At 44.3% G+C, this 21,494-nt stretch overlaps 1 protein-coding gene across 1 annotated transcript in view; it reads left to right on the top strand.

Annotated features, from left to right (window-relative positions):
* SKAP1 (src kinase associated phosphoprotein 1) overlaps positions 1 to 21,494 on the top strand; it is a 279,913-nt gene that overhangs the window by 235,692 nt on the left and 22,727 nt on the right. The window contains exons 8-11 of the mRNA XM_059149961.1: positions 1,965 to 2,028; positions 4,101 to 4,292; positions 12,631 to 12,681; positions 21,115 to 21,215. Of these exons, the coding sequence (XP_059005944.1) occupies positions 1,965 to 2,028; positions 4,101 to 4,292; positions 12,631 to 12,681; positions 21,115 to 21,215 (408 nt within the window). The remainder of the gene's footprint in view (positions 1 to 1,964; positions 2,029 to 4,100; positions 4,293 to 12,630; positions 12,682 to 21,114; positions 21,216 to 21,494) is intronic.

Raw genomic sequence — 21,494 nt, 5'->3', positions numbered from 1 at the left:
CCTCATTTTGATCAAATGACCTAGGTCTTCAATATGGAATTTCAAAAAAAGGTACTTTTTTTAATTAAAAAAAAACTTCATTCTAGAGAGTCCTTCATTGATAGATAGATAGATAGATAGATGTGTGTGTGTGCGTGCGTGTGTGTGTGTGTGTGTGTGTGTGTGTGTATATATACACATATATATATGACAGATGTGTACTGGGCATGTATCTAAGTTATTTTTATTATTCAGTATTGACGGTGCCTCCTTCAGATAAAAATTTATATGACAAGTCTAAATCAATTTCCTTAGACATTTCTTATGGAAATGAGTTTTTAAGAAATCGAGAATGACAATGTCTATTAATAAGTATTAAGCAGGAATCTAGGTTTCTTATACAGCACATATCTTTATCTTACCCTAACGGCCAGATAATAAAAATGTTTTTCAGGAACAGTCATTTCAAGTTGATTCATTTAAAATAAAAAATTACTAAGGCTTGATGCTTGACTGGCTTGTTTTGTGACTCAGAATGTAGAGTTTGTTTACTTCTTTTCTTTGGCCCATTGAATCCAAGTCATTATCATGGTCTATGGATTCTTCCTCTACAATATCCTTTGGATCCTCCCTTTCTTACTTATTCCCACAGCCATCACAATAGTTGTCCCGACCACTAGAGGACCAGTGAAATAGCCTTCTAGCTGGTCTTCTGTCTCCAACTTCTCCCTTTTCGAATCCCTCCTAGCCACATCTCTTGAAAGAATCTCCCACATCTTTTCCTAGAAAACAGGAAAATTCTGTCTCTCCCTGTTTGTCTTTTTTTTTAAAAAAAAGGAAAATTCTGTTTTTTCCTAGGAAATAGGAAAATGGTGGTTTCCTATTGCCTACAGTTTAAGTCTGAAATCCTAGCAGTCAGAGCCCCTTCACCATCTCCTGCCGGACCCGCAGCATCCATGCATCACCTGGTACTGTTCTCCGCTCAAGCTCATCTGCCTACCTTCTCCCCTACACAGTGGTCTCCTTCCTAATCTTCTGCACATGGTTCCCCCACCACGCCGTTTCTACCAACTCTTTTAAAATCTAACCAAGGGGCGCCTGGGTGGCTCAGTGGGTTAAAGCCTCTGCTTTTGGCTCAGGTCATGATTCCGGGGTCCTGGGATCAAGCCCCACATCGGGCTCTCTGGCCAACAGAGAGCCTGCTTCGTCCTCTCTCTCTGCCTGCCTCTCTGTCTACTCGTGATCTCTGTCTGTCAAATAAATAAATAAATAATCCAACCAAAACAGTATTACTTGCACCAGCTTCTCTGGCTTTGCTCCAGGCAACAGAAGGTGCTCCTGTGTTCTCTCAGCCCCTGGCTCTTCCCAAATGCACCTATTTCACAGGTTCCCATCTCAAGTGTGTATCTTTTCTCCATCACTGATACATTGTTCTTTAAAGTCAAGACTTTGGGTTTGCTTTTTTTTTTTTTTTCTGTAAACGTTTCTCCAAAAAATGCCTGATGAGTGCGTGGATAATCAACTGAATGCATGTGAACGTGAACGTCTGGACTCAGAGCAGTCCGCGCTGGGTGTACAGAATGACTGACGAGAACTATCACTTCGAGTACGATTTTGATTCTTGTTTTCTAAATATTAAGCAGACAGAATCCTCAGCTTTCAACCTGACTCTGCAGCTTGATGCCCAAGGCTCTTCTCTTTAAACCCACTTGTAGGCTGGGTGCCTGGGTGGCTCAGTGGGTTAAGCCGCTGCCTTCGGCTCGGGTCGTGATCTCAGGGTCCTGGGATCGAGTCCCGCATCGGGCTCTCTGCTCAGCAGGGAGCCTGCTTCCCCGCCTCTCTCTGCCTGTCTCTCTGCCTACTTGTGATCTCTGCCTGTCAAATAAATAAATAAAATCTTTAAAAAAAAAAAAACTACTTGTAGGATTCATGGAAACTTTGTGAATTCATGAAGGTGATAAATTAATTCACTAATTTTTCTCTAGTTTACAGCTGCCAATCCAGCCGAAGCCAGGGACTGGGTGGATCAAATCAGTTTCTTGTTAAAGGGTAAGTATCCTTATTACCGAAACAACACTTGCATAGATTTGCAGTTGAAGTTATACTGTGTAAATATAATCCCAAACTTCAATTGTATTTTGTATTGTATTCGTTCTCCCTCCTACCATCCCTTGTAACACAAATAGTACCATGTATGAATCAGAAGATAGAGAAACCATCAACCTAGAGAAGACCTCTGTAGTATTCGTAATCACTAGAAAAGGAGCTTCTGAAAACTAGCTCAGCTCAATTTGGTGTCTCCCAAACCCTTATGTTCTGGAAAGGAAATACATTATATCAAATGTGAAGTCACCTACGTGCAGTTTAGGCCCCGAATCTTCTTGTTTGAAACTCAGCAGGAAGTATCAAGGTGGCCTTCATCAAGCAAACTCTTCTTTCCCAAACCACAGTAAAATGTCCCTTGCTTTGGGATGGGAAGAGTCCTGCCTGAAGATGTTGAATGACCGCTCCTAGAGTACCCTCTGCTGGCCAGCCAGTAGGCACAGCAGTGACAGTGGCCCTGAAAGACTCATCTGGGAGTGGCCTGGCAGGTAGAAGCAGCCAACCTGAGTCTGTCACTTGGCATCAGATAACCCATGCTAGACCATCATGGAAGGACCCTGCTGCTGTAGATAGACAGAAGCGCCAATGCTGCACCCAGCCCAAGACCCAGGGAGAAGCACACCAGCCTAAAAACACCTAGCCTTTTCGTCTCTGGTTTTTTTTTTTTATTCTGCTATAAGGTTTTATTGTAGATAAAAAGAAGGAAGCACCAGAGCTTTAATTACAAGAATTGCCTATTTTGCTCAGTTTATGCCTTTGCTATCACAAAAACAAACTATTGCATCTACCAAGAGCGTCACGTATAATAGACTGGAACTAAGCAAACAGGAACATTGATGGCAAGACTACAGGGTACACTCTCATCTAGGTGCCGTGGATTTATGCGTGTAATATACCCCTAAGTGTGTAAACCTCAATAAAACTCAAAGCAGCTTTATTGAGCTGTACCCTGTGGTACTTTTAGAATCCCACATTGAAGAAATTATTCATTCCATTTTATTTTAAAACAAACAAAATAATAACATATGGTTTAAGCCACAAATGTGTCTTTGATCCCTTCCTCATACGAGGTGGCTCCAGAATTCCAATGAAGATTGTTGCAAAATCTTTATTAAATGCCTAATCAAGCCAAACAGTTTTATTGTGTTTTGAAATGAACATCAAATGTCTCTCCATCCATGCCTCCCCCAGAGGACCCCAACGGCACTCGCCCATCCTGCGGAGGCCCCTTGCAGGGTTTCAGAGAGGCTTCTGTACTAGACGTCTGAGAGCAAACCTTCCCAGCTCCCCATTAAAATAAAAAACCAATCTCCCTCTCCTGCCCTGTGCTCCCTAGTGCTGGAATGGCTCAACATCCTCTCCACCATGACCCACTTTGAGGTCCGCCAGACTGCATGGTTGCAAAAGGACATGGTAACCACACACCTCGGCCGTTCCATGTGGTCTCGCACGACCGTTAAATTTTTCTGAATCTCACTTTCTCTTCCTGGTCCACTCTTGACCATTTTTCTCTTTACAAACAAACTTGTCCAACATTCTGCAGTGAGACTATGCGAGGGACGAGCTTCTGACAACTCGGCTACCCTCCGGGAGCCACCATCACTCCCTGGGCTCTGTGCAGCCTGGGGAGCCACAGGCCATCCCTCGCCCTTCCTCTACGTAGCAAACAGTGCACTGCGCACTGGCATCTCCTCTTCTGGACTTATCCTTGTCCCTTTGCCTCATGTGCTCGTTCGCACCCTCCTACTTTGCTGAGCTGCTTCATCCTGATCAAGTTTTATTGCAAGGAAGGATTTATGTTGATGGTTTAAACCTGACACAGTGCTAGTCTGGCCTTTTCTGTAAATTTCCTGGCACCAAGGCTCACATTAGAAATAACAGCACTTAACCTAGCGTTTCATTTTCTTTTGACATATTTTATTCTCATCCCTCCTCCTCCTTCTCCCTCTTTCCTTCCCTGCCTTATTCTTTCCTTTTTTCTCCTCATGTTGATACATTTCTCATCTCTACCCTGGCAGATCTGAGCTCCTTTACCATTCCGTGTGAAGAGGAGGAGGAAGAGGAGGAAGAGGAAGAGACGTATGATGATATTGATGGTTTCGATGCCCCAAATTCTGGTTCCCAGTGCAGACCTGTCATCTTGCCTGGGAGTGCAGGGCTAAAAGAGCCCACAAAGGAGAGAGAAGAAGATATTTATGAAGTCTTACCAGGTGAGGAATGTTATCTTCTGATTATCTTCTATTAGTTTCAGAAATCCTTGACCTGGTGGAAGAATGTAAGTTTAAAACCTCGAGAGGAAGCCAGATCTCTGAAGAAGAGAACACGGGGAAACTTACATGGAGGTTCTGAAATTCCCAGTACAAAAGTTCTCCCTTGCTCTGGGAGCAAGATGAAGTGATCAGAGCGTGTCTTTCACCTTTGTCATATGAAGTAACTTATTATCTATATTGACAAAGTGGAAGAGTCAAGGCTACTCATGTTGGCCTTCACAGGTTTACTCTGGATCTCAAGGTGGGTCATCAGAACTCTCCAGTTTCAACTTCTTTTCTGTGTAAATGTGAGAGTGATATAAAGTCGCCTCAAATGATAAAGGTTGTGAAAAGCCTAAAGGAATACAAGTAGGTGCTGAGAAACCTTGTCAGTAACCCAAGACCCTGACAGAGCACAATTCCTCAGTACCCAGTTCAGACATGCCACAAATGTCATCGCCTCTGTCACACATGCGCCCGTTTCCTCTGCCCGCCATTACAGCAGGCCCATGTACAGATTTCCCTTCCTCCAGGGGCTTGATAACTGGCAGCTCAAAAAAATGTAGAGTCATCACTGCCTCCGCATAGCCCCTTCTTGCGGGAACAACAGCAGCTGTTGAACGGCGCAGAGCACAGTAGGGGTCAGACTGTGGAAAACCGAAGCCTGAGCCTTTTAATTGGGAGGTAGTTAGACCACAGGAACGCTGAATCTTCAAGTCCATTCAGAAAGATCGCTCCTGTGGAAATCTGCCAGGAGTTCAGTGCTCTGCTGAGAAATTCGAGTTAAGCCAGAATTTATAGCAATTTAAACCTGGATCCCAGATGAACTTAGGAACTAAGGTGAACCTAACATTCAGGCCCCTAAAGACAGGACTGGCTGCTTAAAAGCCGGGTCAGTGAGCAACTTGCATTTCAAGGCTTTTTACGATGAGGGTCCAACCCTGTCATTGCTGCAGTTGTCTTTCCCTTTGGGGGGAGAGGTGGAGGGGGAGAGCCACATCATTGCTTCCTAAGCCAAGGAGCCAGGCTGCCGGCCCCCTGTCTCCTTCTTGCTGAGGACCTCGCCCACCTCCCCACACACCCGGGAGAGCTGCTTCTTCTCCTAGCACTCCCAGCCTCTGCCAGTCCCAACTTCCCGAGCCTTTTTGTTGTGTTTTATTATGCAAATGATATCTTGGTTGAGGTCGAGCCATTTCTTGTGTCTGAAGTTAAAAAAAAAATGATAATTTCCTCAGCAAGTCATCGTCGTTAATGAAGTTTTACAAAAACAGATACAACCAAAGGAAAATAAAATTTCACAGGTGATAAATTTTTCCAATTTCCCTGGCAGAATTCGATAGGATTGTTAAATTAAGAGTGAAGGTGTCTGTTAGAAAGCAACGAGCAGTGATGGGTAATTTTATAGAGTGGAAAATTGAATCAAATTGCTACATTAAAACACAGCTCCTCTGAGAATCTTCCCTTTCACAGTCTGCTCCATTGCAACAGCAGGGTGCAGAAATGGATCTAATTCACAACACTCCCTAAAAGGAGATGTACTCCCCAACTTGGCCAGAATCTTCTTTGGGAGCTCACATTCCACTCAGTCCCATCTAAGGGGGATGGGGGGGGATATCCGGGCGACACTCCACTTTGGGTTACAGCTGTGGAAGAGCGCTCTGGGAAAGCCTCACTGAACCACTCAGCCCTCTGGGGAGCAAAGAAGGGCCTTTCCATGCGCCAGGTTTAGTTCTTGGAGGAACCAGAGAGGAGGGGGCTGTTGCTCAGAGCCAAGAGCAAAGGAGCCTCAGGAAATAAGATGAGTTTGAGACCATCACCTTACCCCAGATGATGGGTCAGAATGCAGGATTGGGTTCTCAACGAGCATCTTTCCTTTGCTCCCTCAACTCCTACCCTCGGCCATCCCGGGACGGCCAAAGGTCCCAGGACATGCTTCCGAACTTCGCACCAGTTCAGATTATCCGAGTGGACTCTGAAGGCATGGACACCGACCTGCTTTCCCGAGGAAAGCCACTTCACCTATACTCACAGCAGCTGTCCCCTGAAAGTGGGGAAGGCCATACTGCAGGAGAGCAGGAGTCTCTTTCTTTAGGCTAAGGAACCTGCAGCTAACTAGCTTATATGTTTCCAAAGGACAGTGCTGCTCCCTGCGAACATGTTCTTTCCTGAAAAGAACCACCTATCCATCACAGTTTTGAGAGACAGCATTGGAGCTGGGTTGTATTGGCATTTAATGATGATAAGAATATTTCAGCCCCGAGTCTCCATTCTCCAGCTTCCCAGCGATGCCACCCAGCTTCTGGAATCTTCTGTTCACTATACATGTGCCACAGTAACCGAAAGGGAATGTGAGGGCAGCTGACATTGCCTACCTCTGCTGCTGTCTCACCAGATCTCCCGAGCAGCAGCACAGGTCCTGCAGATGAAAGTGCTGGCCCTGAGTCAGAACGGACCTGCTCGGCCATCTGCTAGCTGTGAGACCTTGAGCAAGTGATTTGCCCTCTGTGTGTGTCTGATTTTTTTCCCACCTGTCCAATGGGGATAACAGTAGTTCTTGTCGTAGAGGGATGGTGTGAGAAGCCTAGAACTGGAGTGTGTAAAGCACTTAGAACAGATACTCTGGCATACAATGAGTACTCAATAAATGCAGGCTGTTAGTAATTTGGTGGTGTTTAAATAGGAAGCGTTACCTCCTTGAAAAATTGAGGGATGGCTAGTTCCCCGCCTCCACCAACCAAACCTGAGACAGTCCAGTTGGACATTTCCAGCTCTATGTATGCAGCAGGTAAAATTGAAAATCCTGAGCAGATGGAACGTGGAGCGCACCTTCTGCTCAAGGCCGTGTTTACTGCAAGGACAGGTGCTGGGTGGAGGGATGGCCAACAGTAACGTTGAATTGTGCTAACACTGCATACCCATCAAAAGTCAAATGACTTGGGGTTTCAACACTTGTTTCATTAAAACAGGTAAATGTGCTTTGCAGAGAATACTTAGCCCTGATGGTTCCGCTACTCCTTCCTCTTTGGACTGGGGTCTACACAAGCTTCATGGTCTCTTTGGGAAGGCCATGTAAGTGAGATCTCCCTTCCAGAATAGAATATCACTGGTCTTCCTGGTACCCAGAAAAGTGCTTGTAACACATACCAAGTCAATACAAAAATGTTTTTTCCAGTCAAAATAATGTATGGGTCATCAAATTAAATGCACTACTTCCCATTGATCATGGGATAATTAGCACTTGCTACGTGGCTGGCACTGTCCTTCCCATGAGGGAAAACCAGAGCGCTCGAGGTTTTCAGCCAAGACCACAAAAATGTTAGTCCTGGGTAATATGGTTTCAAGGTTGGTATCCGGTGGGATTTCTGAACAACCGTGTTGAGCATATGGGGGCCCTTGATTTTTAAGATCTCATTTGCAGTAGATTAAACTATAGGGAACTACCACAAAGAAATGCCAAGGCAATCTGCGGAAGATGGGAGGCTTTCCTGAGCTCTCTCTCACCCCTCCCTGGAAATTATTTTATAGGCTAGCACAGGCCCAGTTTTGTGATTCAGTATTCCATAAAAGGACAACTTTTATCAGGTTTCACTTTGTCTGGGGCCTCAAAGCTGGAATCCAGCAAGGCGAATGAGACCATTAAGGCTTTAACTGGGGCCTTGTCGCAGCTGCAGTGACAACCGGATCTGGCTGTGTCCTCCGGAGACATTTTGGGAGAGCAAACGGGAAGCGAGACAATGAGTTCTCCCCAGGAATTTCTGTGCGCATTCCGTTGCTGCCCACACTGCCCCGGAGGCTTATTACAGACCCAGAAACCAGATTGCCTTATAATAAAGCATATAACGGGGTGGTGGTTTTTGTTTTTGTTTTTTAAATTTGAGTCAAATGGAAACAAGCATTCTGTGGAATTGTTTCCCCCCCTTAACTGTTGCCCAGACCCACAGGAAGAAGAAATGACGAGAGTAGGTCCAAGGAAAGAAAAATACAGACACCAAAAACACAAAAGTTGATGAAGAAAGGGATTTTCAGTTTCACGGAAAAGCAACCCGAGCTTCCTGGCTCTTTCTGTCTCTCATTCCCACGCACCCTGGGCCCCGGCCACAAGGTGCTGTTTGGCCAGCGCCAGAGCCAGAATCGTGCTGGGGCTTTTTTCACCCAGAACCTCCTCCCTGAGCTCGGCCCGTGAAACCCTACGCCTTCCGCTCAATCCTGGCTCCTGAGTGACGCCCTCCCAGACACGGGAGCGGAACCGAGCTCCGTTCCAGCCCTTCCAACGGTGACTTGCATTCAGGCCTTTCTCCTCCCATTAGTAGGTGCTCAATTATTATTTGTGAAATGAAATTCAGCGCATTCCAAGTGTTGCGGTTAGCACAAATTGGATTTAATATCGTGTACGTCAAGGCCCATGCCACAGAGAGAGGATGCAAATATTCTGAGGCAACAGTTGAGATTAAAAACTACACAACAGAGGATTAAGTGTGTTATTAGCATCTTGCTCGTATTTTCCGCGTTGTCTGAAGAGGGGCTGTAGGCTCCACAGATTTATGGCGTATCTGCGCCTGCTGTGGAGCGCCTTCCGTTTCCGCTTTCCCGCGTGCGGTCTCCTACTCCGAGTCTATCTGCATTTCTGTTGCATCTGTCACCAGAGCACCTTGACATCTGGTTGCACGTTGATACATGTGGCATTTTTTTTTTTTTTTAAAGCTTCTGTCACCTTGCTTTGTTTGGGGGAAGTGATTTCCCTCTTTCGGATCCAGTCATTTTTTCCAGCGTTGTTCTCAGTCCAGCCGATGCCAGAGATGTCATGGGAAGCTGGCTCCTCTCCGTGTTTCCGCCATGGAGTCAGTGTCCTGTTCCTTTCAGCCTCTCATTAGTGTCCCTGACATTGTGCCAAGAGTGTTGATTGAAATCAACTCTCTGGATACTGAGGCTCATTTGTGATGCCCCGTGGTTCTCTCACATGTTCGCACAGCTCACAGAATCTTCCTCAACTGTTTTCCCAGTTGAGATGAGATATTTGGGAATCAAGTAGAGCATTTAATGTAATAAGTGGACAGTAATCTTTAGAGGTTAATTTGTTTAAAACCTATGTAAGGTTGGGGTCCCCTATGCCCTGTTAGGAGCGAGGACCATTATAATCTATTACTGTTTAAAGTTGAGCTAGCACATAAATTTTAATTCTCTCTTAAATGAAGATGTATTCCAGGAGGTGTAATGCTAAAATGCCTAATAATATTCTTATAAAGAAGTTCAACAAGCTCTTTAGCCTAAAGAAAAAAAAATTTTTTCAAAATAATCTCTTTAAATTGGAAGGTTCATTTCACAGATGAAAAAAGGAAGAGAGAGAGAGAGAGAAATCTAGCTGTTTAACCCGCCCTCTTTCTTGAGCAAAGAGACATTTCTTTCTGTTGTCACGTGATTGGTTTTCTCGACTTTGGAGTTTGAAAGATGCCAGTTTGATCTCATCGAAGGATCCGAGGTAGAGCGTCTGCCTCTCTGTATTGTGCTCTCTGCCGCTGGGAAGGTGCCGAGAGCCGCTGCCTTTCCCACCAGCTTGGAGAGCAGTGCCTTCATACTCTCCATGGTACCTCCGTACTCACACTTTCAAAGGCACAGCACCCAGCCTCTCGCACCCGTAGCTAGGCTTCTTGACTTGAGCCCACTTTCAGCCACCCGGGAAGGTCAACGTCAGGAAGAACAGATGTGGGCATTAGAGCTTCCCTCTTCACATCCATCACGGAAGAGCTCAGTAATGGTGGTGAATGATATATAAGACCTATGGCCAGTGTTCTGCTTTCCTTCTAGGTGACTCCACAGGCGCAGTGGTAATCAGAGTATCTGGTCTGGAATTGAACAGCATAGAACAGATTTTTATTTTTCCCATTTTTGTACCATGCCTAAATTAAGTGCTGTTGCCTGAAAGGATAAAGGAATCAAGTTTAGTTTTTATTTTTATCATTGCAAATACATTTACATTCTCCTATTTTACAAATGCAAAGAGCAGGCAAGCCACTTTCAATAATTTATTTTAAAATCAATGCTAATGAGGTTATGTCTCGTCAGTGGCCGAGTTTTACAATAAAGTCTGATTTATTTAGAAAAGATCTTTGGTGTAGTTTCCCATCTAATGGTGGTGGGAAGGAGGTGGAGTCGCAGGCACAGTGACCCTCCAACTTCGGATCCAATTTGTAATTCACAGCGGAGATCTGACCCAATTTACATTGATTAGAATTGGGAGGAAGAGACATCTGTGCACAGACAGCAGAGGTAGAATAAACCGTCTCTGCAAAAGTGCCTAAGCACAGGAAATTGTTGGTCTTTGTGACTGAGTTGTTTGGTATCAGCAGAAGCGATGCTCCCTGTCCAAATTATTGGGTATCTCTAAAACCGAGGCCATACCAACTCTTCTTTTAGTGTTTTCAATCCTGTGAAATCCGTCCCATGTCAAAAAGGAGAAGCATCAGGACAGAGCAAGGAAGAAGTGGGCAAGTAACAGGAAGACAATGTGCAAAGAATGGTGTTTAACGTGATTTATTTCAGCAAGTCTATTTCCGATATTTGATTTCACTCCTCCATTATCTCACATCTTTATTCCTCATGGTGGGGGGTGGGGAGCACTACAGGTGGTAAGTAGGAACTGCTGTGCTGTGAGGCCATACATGAAGGTAAGAAGAGTTGAGATCTTTCCCCACAGACTCTTGTAAGGCAAATATATATTAGATATATGATTTTTTTTAAATCTGGGTGACATATGACTCATTTCCCCAGAATATCAATCCCTTAATTTTTATTTTTGCAGGAAAATTATATCATTTTGTATGTGAAATCGATTAACAAAGTGTTAATGTTCTATAGTGCTCTAACATATGGTTGTGCTGTTTCTTCTTACTTATGAGCTCAGAGTTTACTTCCTCCATGCTGACATACCAGAATTCATATTCCTTTATAAAACTTACATTTAAAAAAAAAAAAAGGAACTGTCCCTAGGATATCTCCTCAAAAGTTTCATTTAGTGTCATAACGATGGGGAAATAAGCCAAGTGAGTGCCCCAAGACCCAGGAAGAGAAAGTAAATGTGGACCAAAAAACACTTAAGTATTCAATCCTCAGAATGTTGCTTATTATACCCCATTTATTGTGTATGTGGGGGAACGGGATGCACAGAAATTATGAAAAGTAGAACAACAACTATGTGTTTTTCTCATCTTACTCCACATATAAAATGGCTTTTTTTTTTTTTTTTAAAGATTTATTTATTTATTTGACAGAGATTACAAGTAGGCAGAGAGGCAGGCAGAGAGAGAGAGAGGAGGAAGCAGGCTCCCCGCCGAGCAGAGAGCCCGATGCGGGACTCGATCCCAGGACCCTGAGATCACGACCCGAGCCGAAGGCAGCGGCTTAACCCACTGAGCCACCCAGGCGCCCTAAAATGGCTTTTGATTCATATAAAATGGCTATGATTCTGGTACTCACGCTTTCTTTATAAAGGCTCAATTCCGACGTTATCCTGTAGTATGAAGTCTGAGATGAAACATGTTAATGAGGGTAAGAAACGGGCCAATCATGTTGTGACTTTGACCATCTAAACACTCGATTGGAGTTAGACAATAGCACTGACTTAGAACCCATTGTGTGCCTGCAGCAATTAATTAAAAGACCATTCCAACTGCCTTCAGGAGCTTACACTCTAATGAACAAGGCCGCCTGAATCACAACAGTAAAAAGATAACTACAACCCTCAAGTACTAGGAACATAAAATTACCTACATGACCAGCTTCTGCTACAGCTGAACAAAACTTGATACATTAAGGACTAATTAATCATGGAGGGTTTAAACACATGCTTAGACACACACACACACACACACACACGTATACACCATAACTCTGGATGCTTACATAGACACAGTACATTTAGAAGAGAATTCTAGAAGGAAAGGAGAAATAGAGCTTGAAAGAAAGGATCACGATTCTAGGAATAGGTGCCTCAGTAAATAATCCAGTGGACTGAAAACTCCACAAGGGCAGGGACCTTGCCAGGCTTGTCCATCGTTGCATCTCCAGTTGCTAGTGTAGCGTCTTGAAGATAGTAAACGCTTGAAAACATTTATGAGTGAATGAATGGGGAGGGAAGCAGAGGGCCCATTTGAAGATGTGAGATGATTTAAGGAAAAAAAAAAAAAAAGAACAATTATTGCCTTGAAAAGAGCATGATGAGCTCTGAGAAAAAAGACCCACCAGTATAAAGAACATGAGACCAGCAACCACTAATCGCTAATGCTGATCATGTTTATCCCCTCAGAGGAAGAGCGTGACCTAGAAGAGGATGAGAACGGCACTCCACGTAAAGGAGGTAAGAGAGCTTCCCCAAATATACAGGCACTGGGTAGGATGTTCCGGCTTCTGACTAGAGATGGCACCTTTCTTCAGACTACAAACATTACCGGGCTCACTAATTAAAGAGGCTGCTGGTGTGTTGACCCCGAAAGCCCCAGAGAAGATGACGGGATAGGGAAATATCTCAACCTTCAAAGCAGCCACTCACCTTAATTAATGTTCCCAGAACCGCTAAGATTTATCCTAGAGAGGGTAGGAAACCAAACCAGATATTTATTTTTTCCTATCAGTATTTCCTAAATCAGTACAGTGAAAATAGAATTGCCTCATCTCTAAGAGATCAGAGGATTGAGAATGGAAAGAATGGAAATGTCTCCTCTCCGAGAGGCCCGGAGATTGCAAGTTCAGAGGGGAATGGAAATGTGTCAGATCTGAAAAGTGAACGTGGGGTGAAGGATAGAACTGCTCTGTGATGCTGACTTCTGATGGCCTGGTTTGATTCCAGGCACATTTGGAAATGAATATGTAACAGGTTTGTTGAATACAAGATTGCATCTTATTCATCCCAGACTGTTAGCCATGCTTCAGGCAGTTAGTGAACCTATCCTTTTCTAAGGTCAGATGCCCCTCCAAAGCCTCTTTAAGTGGACCAAGGACCTATTCCATCCTTGTCGGTGAAGGAATATGAATTGCATGGACCACCTCAAGGACATTCATCCCATCAGCAGAGCCTAAACTGTGGCTGATATAAATACTAGCTGATTTTTTTTCTTAGAGATTCTATGAAAGTCTTAAGCCTAGGAGTTCATCCCAACCCTCCCTCCCCGGTCCCTCCCCATTCCCTTGGCCCTTCCTTTTCCCATTCTCCTCCTCTTCCCATCTTTTGCTGTTTCTTCTCTCTCTTCGACCTCAGCATGTCCCCCTACCCCTAAGGTTTGTGCTCTGTGGGAGGCGAATATCTAAGAGCTTTAGTGAAGGACCTAACTTCTTCAGTGCCCAACTCCTTCCAGGGAGAAGAGGCATCATCAGAAGTCAGGTGCCGTAGCAGGAGAAAAAGAAAGAAAGAACTGGCACGAGTATTTTTCCAGGATTAGCATAGCTACCACCTCGTAACAATGAGCCCATATAATGAAGTCCATCCTGAAACATATTTCTGCTGTTTCCTACTCGCTGTGCAGAATTGCAACAGCAAATCTGTTTTCTGACCAAACTATGTCCCAACCAACTTCCATCACCAGTGCAGGAAAGAAACACTTCATATGAACAGCTTGAGTGGGGTAACTATAAACTTCCTGTGGCCAGCTTTATAGTAAATTCCATTCCGGAAGCAGCAGTCTCTGGCAAGGGTCTAAAATTCAGTTTCAGACTCCTCCCTCATCACATTTCTTCTTTCAGTTTCTTTCTAAGGTTCTATCTTGGGTGGGGGGAGGGTGGGGAGGGGAGATTTAATTCTTAAATGTTCCAACAGCTCTATTTCAAGTAAGTTAAAAAAAAACAACAACAACAAAAAAAAAAACCCACCTTTTGTTCCTTATGTTTCCTGCCGCCAGAATAGGTGTTAAAGTGTGATGAGCTCTAAATATGTTTCTATGGTTTATACTTCCCACCAGTTATAATGATTGGTGACTTAGTGACTAAAAAACAGAGGACTTTTTGCTCTCTCTGCAGAATCTGAGGCAGGAATTTTTATTATTTGTGTTTACTTATTTATTTATTGAATTTATACAGTTCCTTTTCTCCAAAGGAGCTATAGAAATGGCAACAAATATGGAGCACCCAAATGTCATCACTTAGCTTTATAACTATAAAATAGACAGGTCCAAGGAAAGGGTAGGCAGGCCCTTGAAGGCATATAAAAGGGAACTCTAGGACAATGTGCTTTCTTATGGAACAGACAAACTACACAAGTTTGGTTCACTTCGTTTTTTTCTCAAGTGTCACGTGTCTTTGGCAGGGTTTGGGGTGGGGGGAGTGAGGGGGCAGGAATATTCTCCTAGAAGATACTATGGCTAGCATATTTAAGATTTTATTTATTTTTTTGACAGACAGAGATCACAAGTAGGCAGAGAGGCAGGCAGAGAGAGAGGGAGGGGAAGGCAGGCTCCCCGAGGGGCAGAGAGCTCGATGCGGACCCTGGGATCATGACTGCCTTTAAAATCCACATACTGATCTCCAGAACTCTTCCAGGGATCTTGTTCCCAGAAATGCTATGATCTCCCATGATAGAATTACTAACATTTCTAAAGCCCAGCTAGATCTTACCAGAAGGCGGTGGGGAGGAATTCAGTTTATCCTCATTGGGTGTTAATGACCCTGTAAGATGTAATTTCTTTTATTTTATTCTGTTACCTAGAAAATCTATCAGAGCCTTGTAGTATTGATTGTTCAATCCATAGCGAGCTCACTTTACAGCGTGACTGTTAGTAACAGGGTTATTTTAATGAGTGACTCTTCAACACCTCACATCCCCACTAAATTGCAGCCCATCAGCCTAACAGTCTAACACTAAGAGTCTTCCGTGATGAGAGCTTATCTCCCTTCCCTGTCACGAGAGGGCAACGTCCAGGTAACCGAAAGGAACACCCGTTCCGTGCTGTTTGTATGAAAACTCCCGGCCACTGGCTCAGGTCGGCCGTGTCGAATAAAAAGCGGGGCTGGAGGCACAGCTCATCCGTAGACACCCCAAATATCTGACCAGGGAAGATCTCCGAACTGGTTGTTTTCACTCTAAAACCGTGGGCAAACTCCACCAAAAAGGAGCGGAGAAGCGGTAATTTCTGCAGGACAGAAATGTGGGCACCGATGACTCCCTCCACCGAGGCTCCTCTCCATGGGTCAGCGCACACACCAGTGCAGCAATTCCATGAAAGAAACAGGGACACACAGAGGTTTTTGCAGCTCTTGCTTTTTGAAACCTGCTTCCCAAGACCAAACAGGAGGTGAGCATCCACCAGCTATAATTCTGGCCCCATTTTGGCTCCGCTCCTTCGGCAGAGCAGAGGAGACCGAGATCAGGATCTGTGAGTGTTCTCCAGGTCAGGATCGTACTTAAAACCTTCAGGACCATAGGGGCACCTGGGTGGCTTAAGGCTCTGCCTTTGGCTCAGGTCATGGTCTCAGGGTCCTGGAATCAAGCCCCGGATCGGGCTCTCTGCTCAGGGGGAGCCTGCTTCGCCCTCTCTGTCTGCCTGCCTCTCTGCCTACTTGTGATCTCTGTCTATCAAATAAATAAATAAAAATCTTTAAAAAAAAAAAAAAAACAAACAAACTTAAGGACCATGGAGATTTCAAAACTCAAAATTAAAGTGGAGTTTGGTGAATTTCGTTTCGGTTGTTGTTGTTGTTGTTGTTAAGATTTTATTTATTTATTTATTTATTTGACAGAGAGAAAGAGATCACAAGTAGGCAGACAGGCAGGCAGAGGGGGTGGGGGAAGCAGGCTCCCTGCTGAGCAGAGAGCCCAACGAGGGGCTTGATCCCAGGCCCCTGAGACCATGACCTGAGCCGAAGGCAGAGGCTCAACCCACTGAGCCACCCAGGCGCCCCTTGTTGGGTTTTTTTTTTGGTTTGTTTTTAAAGATTTTATTTATTTATTTATTTATTTATTTATTTGAGAGAGTGTGCATGAGCGTGGGGAAGGGGCAGAGGGAGAAGGAGAAAAAGACTCCTCGATGAGCAGGGAGCCCCACTCAGGACTCGATTCCAGGACCCTGAGATCATACACCCGAGCTGAAGACAGACACAACTAACTGAGCCACCCAGACGTCCTGGCAAGTTTCTTTATGCCTTTTGTTCTGAAATAGTAAGCTATCAGGCTGGGTCTGTCTTGATAGACTGAACATGGTGGACTTCTCCGGCCTGGCCAAGTCCCTTCCAGTGGGTCACTGCCATGGCCTTCTGTGTCCACTTCTCACCTATCCATGGTCTAGCAAGGACTGGCTTTCTCCATCTTCTCATTCTGTCTCTCTTTTTCATAATTTGTTAAGTAGTTGCTCCCATAACTGGGCCTCATTAGCACAGCCCTTTCGCTCATCAAGTAAATGTAAACAACATGCTGACCTGCCTTTGAGCCTCTTTTCCTTGGTCATAACTTGAATTCCGGAGCTACACAGCATCTCCCCAGCAAAAATCCAAGGTGACATACGAAGGCTGGAAGGAACCCAGTCAAGTTCTGTTGGCCCCAAGGAGGAAGACAGGCAGAAAGGTGTCCTGGTCCTTTTTACCTTAGAACTCTCCACGTCATGGAGGCTCATTTTCAAATTATGACCCTGTCAACAGTAGTACAACCTGGCCTTCGTTACAGGAGAAGTGACTCTTACTGGTTATAAAGAACTTGCTGGGGACACCTGGGTGGCTCAGTTGGTTAAGCAGCTGCCTTCGGCTCAGGTCATGATTCCAGCGTCATGGGATCTAGTCCTACAACGGGCTCCTTGCTCCGCAGGGAGCCTGCTTCTCCCTCTGACTCTGCCTTCCACTCTGTCTGCCTGTGCTTGCTCTCACTCTCTCTCTGACAAATAAATAAATAAAATCTTAAAAAAAAAAAAAAAAAAAAAGAACTTGCTGTGCAATGGTAAATGCTTTGCAATAAATACCTAGAGAAGAGAGAAAAACAATGTATTTTTAAACTTAGACTGTTGCTATTCTTCCTATGACATTTTGTTTGCTGGGAGCTTGGCTTCTCTTATATGAGATAAAGAAAATAAGATGTTGCCCCCCCCCTTTTTTTTCCTCTAGAAAAAGTCCTCCTCAGCTCTGCTAGCAATTTAAATGCAGTGATCATACCATTAGCTTCTCTATCATTGTAATTGTTGTTAATTGTTATAACTGTTTTAGTTATTAGTGGTGTCATTATTGCTCTAGGTCCTCTGTCTGTTTTATGCTGAATATATTAGTGCTTTGCTTTTGAATTACCAGGCTTTATTTAGTGCAAAGTTACGGGTTTTTTTGGAGAGACATTGAGAAATGCTGGCATTAAGCTTTATTCTTTTGTTTTTCATTCCAAATGGACAGACTGGAAAAAAAAATAATTAGATGGAATAATGTCCTCAAAATGAGAATGAGGATGCTTTGAATTAATTAAATGGTCAGAATGCTGCACGATGTCTGATCTCAGACTGCTGCTAGAGTCGTGTAGACCTAAAGGAACCTCCATCCAGTCCACAGAGGAAATACTCTCTCGGGCTCCCAATTCCTCACTGGTCTAAGGACATCAGTCTCCTCGGGCATTCCCTTGTTTATAGAGTGACCTGGGCAAATTTACGGAGAAGCAGAACTGCCCCTGCAAACTTCCAGAACTTCAAGCTCTTCCAGAGACAAAAGATCAGGAATGAAGCCCTCTTCCACCTTACCTTGTGCCCCCTCCCCCTTCACGATCTTTAAATAACACCGGATCTTAGTCAGGTGTTTATAACACCACCAAAGTTTCCGGGAAGCCTTCCATGAAGTTAGCTTCCCTGTTCTACACAGGAGGTTCTCAACCTCCTCTTTGAAGACGTACCACGGTCTCGTAGATAAGTAAATATCGTCACGGCTCTGTTTCCCAGTGCCTCCCCCCACTGGACGGGAACCCGGAGAGCAGAGACCGTCTGTGGCCAAGGTGGAATTCCCAGCCTCCCGCACGGTCCCAGGCACTTAGTAAGCACTGTGGACATGTCCGCTGGCTGCTGAGGAGTGAATGTAGAGAAGTGTGCACGCACACACATAAATGCAAGTCACACCTATGTACAATAGGGAGTCTGCAATACCGGGTCCCGTCTGGTCCAGCTAAGACGGTCCTCCTCACTGATTTCCCTGGTACGCGAATGCCTGTGTCTGGACAGCGAGTCTCCAGGTTTAACCCTTCGTTCTGCTTATTTTTTCAAAGCTGTGCTTTCTAGTTCTAGCTCTGACAGTTCTGGGTCTTGGGCTCGGTAAACGAACAGCCAGATTCCTGAGCTCTATTTTCTTCTAGCCTTTAGCTTTTGAAGAACCAGAGGCATTTTCTGCAATTTTTCCTGGAAGGCTCTTGTTTTCTTCCTAGCGTCTTACTTTCCCTATGATCTATATTGCTTTTAGAATAGGTCTGTTTCCAAGTATTCTCCTCCGGTGTCTTATATGCCCAATATCAAGTCACTTTTTACATATATACCTGAAAAGTACTCATAATCTTAGGAGCATTTCCAGGCAAAAGGGGACTGGTAGCCCACAGTGACCATCTGCTAAACCAGACAAAGCCAAGACAATGTTGCTTAGTCTTCTTACCATTCAGAAATATCAAGTTGTGTTTTAAAAGTCTAGTTTTATAAAATTATTTTCTCTATAATATGTAAATGTGTAAGGACTATTGACATCAATATATTTTTCATTTCTGGGATGCCTGGGTGCCTCACTCAGTTAAGCATCTGTGTTCAGCTCAGGTCATGATCCCAGGTTCCTGGGATCCAACCCCTCGTTGGCCTCCTTGCTCAGCAGGGAGCCTGCTTCTCCCTCTGTCTGTTGCTCCCCCTGCTTGTGCTTTCTCTCTCTCGCTCTCTCTCAAATAAATAAATAAATAACATCTTTAAAATATATGTATATATAGAGACACCTGGGTGGCTCAGTCAGTTAAGCGTCTGCTTTCAGCTCAGGTTATGATCCCAGGTCCTGGGTTCAAGTCCAGCACTGGGCTCCTTGCCTGCTCCCCCTGCCTGTGCTCTCTCTGACAAATAAATAAATAAAATCTTTAAATATACATATATACTTTTCATATATATATTATATTTTTTTCATTTCTAATTTTGTCAAAATCTTCATGTGATTAATCAACTCCATTATGACTAAAAATACATTAATATATCCTCTGGGAAAACTATTTTCACTCTTCAGGGACTGATATTTCCCTATTATTTCAGGCCCTGGTGTCCCCCCAAATACATGCCTTGCCTTTCCAATAGTTAGCATTTTTCTCCCAATGTATTTTTCTTCCGAATACATCCTTAACTCTGTGGTTTCCAGCATGGTTGTCTTGTTTGCTGCCCTCTGTTGTTTATTGCATATACAAACAATTATCTTCGTGAAAGAAAACACGCCTCATTTCTATATGGTTAACATGTTTACTTCTCTTTGCAACATCTAAGTCTTGATTAAATGGATCTGTCCCTCCTTGATTTTTGTGCACTTTAAGATTCCTACTAAAGTTCTTTTCTCCTGTGCCTTTTTTATTTGAATCGCTGATAGGTTAGGAACAAGTTTTTAAAAAGCAAACATAGCAAGTGTATCTGTCCACCCACACTGCCCACCTGCCTTCCCCTATCTATTCCCATCCTCGGTGACCAGCTCTATCACACCTCATGGGAGGGTCAAACAAATTAAAGGAAGGGTAAAAACTGGTACAAATACAGTCCCCCAAAGTCATTTGAATTTTCATTAGAACCCAGGACTCCTGACTCCCAACAACAAGAATCTCATCTTTGGTAGGTGCTTTGCTGACCGTTCTCACCCATTAGCATCCTAAGGGACAGGGGCACGGCCACATCATCCCCGGTCCAGTGGACATCCGCTCTCCTGCCATTCAGATCCCCAGATCCTCTCCCACTTTGCGCTCTAGTGTTTAACCTTTCCGGGTAGAAGATCAATACAGATTCTTCACTGCTAAGAATCGATGGCTGTCCTGTGGCATCACTGCCATCTAGTCTTGCTGAGAAGCCCAGTAAATCTCTCCAGCTGCTTCGAAAGCTTGGTTTGTCGTCTTCAGTTGCTCTCATTTTTAATGCAGATCACTTTGGTTTCTGTCCCCCTGGGGGCTTGCAGATAAATCTTGGCAGGCATGTTCAGGGTCTACAAATGAGATGCTGGAAAAGGGCCAGCCCACCCAGAATTTAGTTATAATGGATGAGACACCCCCCTTGGTTCCACTTAAAGACTGGGCTGTTCGTAACCGTATTTATTGCGGGATTACCTCACCTAGTACCTGAGTGGGAAGTGCCCAGGATGAAGTTCCTGTGTGACAGAAGACATCAACACGTGAGAGACTGTGATGCAGACACAGCTGGCTGACTCAGCCTCTCAGTAAACAAGCCGAAGTCGGAGACTTCCCTCATTTCTTCAAATGCATTTTGAAGAGAAACGCTGGATAGTTTAGATGCCCGGGATCAAGACTATCTATCAGGAAGTCTCTGTCCTGCTTACATACAAACCAAGTAAAAAATTACCTGCCTGTTTTTCTTTTATTAATAAATGAAGGTATTTATCATATTATTGAATAACGTCTGACTAAGGGTAATCTGTAAATATCCAATGTTAGTTAATGATCTCCTTTTCCCACAGTCCTTTGCTCACATTGAGTGTTGGGCTGTTTCTCCTCCCAACGCCCCCGAATCCTAGGTTTCCTAGGGACAATGTTAGAACCCTGGTTTCCACTTGCAGCAAAAATGTGGGTTCCATGGAAAAAGACAGAGTCCTTTTAACTTTGATTTCTCCTCTCTTTGACCAGTGGACTATACCAATTATTACCAGGGCCTCTGGGATTGCCATGGTGACCAGCCAGACGAACTGTCCTTCCAAAGGGGTGACCTCATCCACATTCTGAGCAAGGTAAGGACATGGAGTGTGGGGCTTGGATCCAAAGTCAATTTTGGAGGGGCACCTGGGTGACTCAGTCCGTTAAGCATCTGACTTTTGATTTTAGCTCAGGTCATGACCTTAAGGTTGTGAGATTAAACCCGACATCGGGCTCCACATAGTGTGTGGAGCCTACTTAAGATTCTCTCTCTCCCTCTCTTCCTGCCCTCCCCCAAAAATTGATCTTTTCATTCTCAATGATGTAGTCACCATAAGAAAATTATTCCATGTCATACATTTCACTTGTGTGCA

Source organism: Mustela lutreola, chromosome 15 (assembly GCF_030435805.1).
Source record: "Mustela lutreola isolate mMusLut2 chromosome 15, mMusLut2.pri, whole genome shotgun sequence".
NCBI classification, from domain to species: Eukaryota; Metazoa; Chordata; class Mammalia; order Carnivora; family Mustelidae; genus Mustela; species Mustela lutreola.
This window is presented reverse-complemented; position numbering and strand designations above follow the sequence as displayed.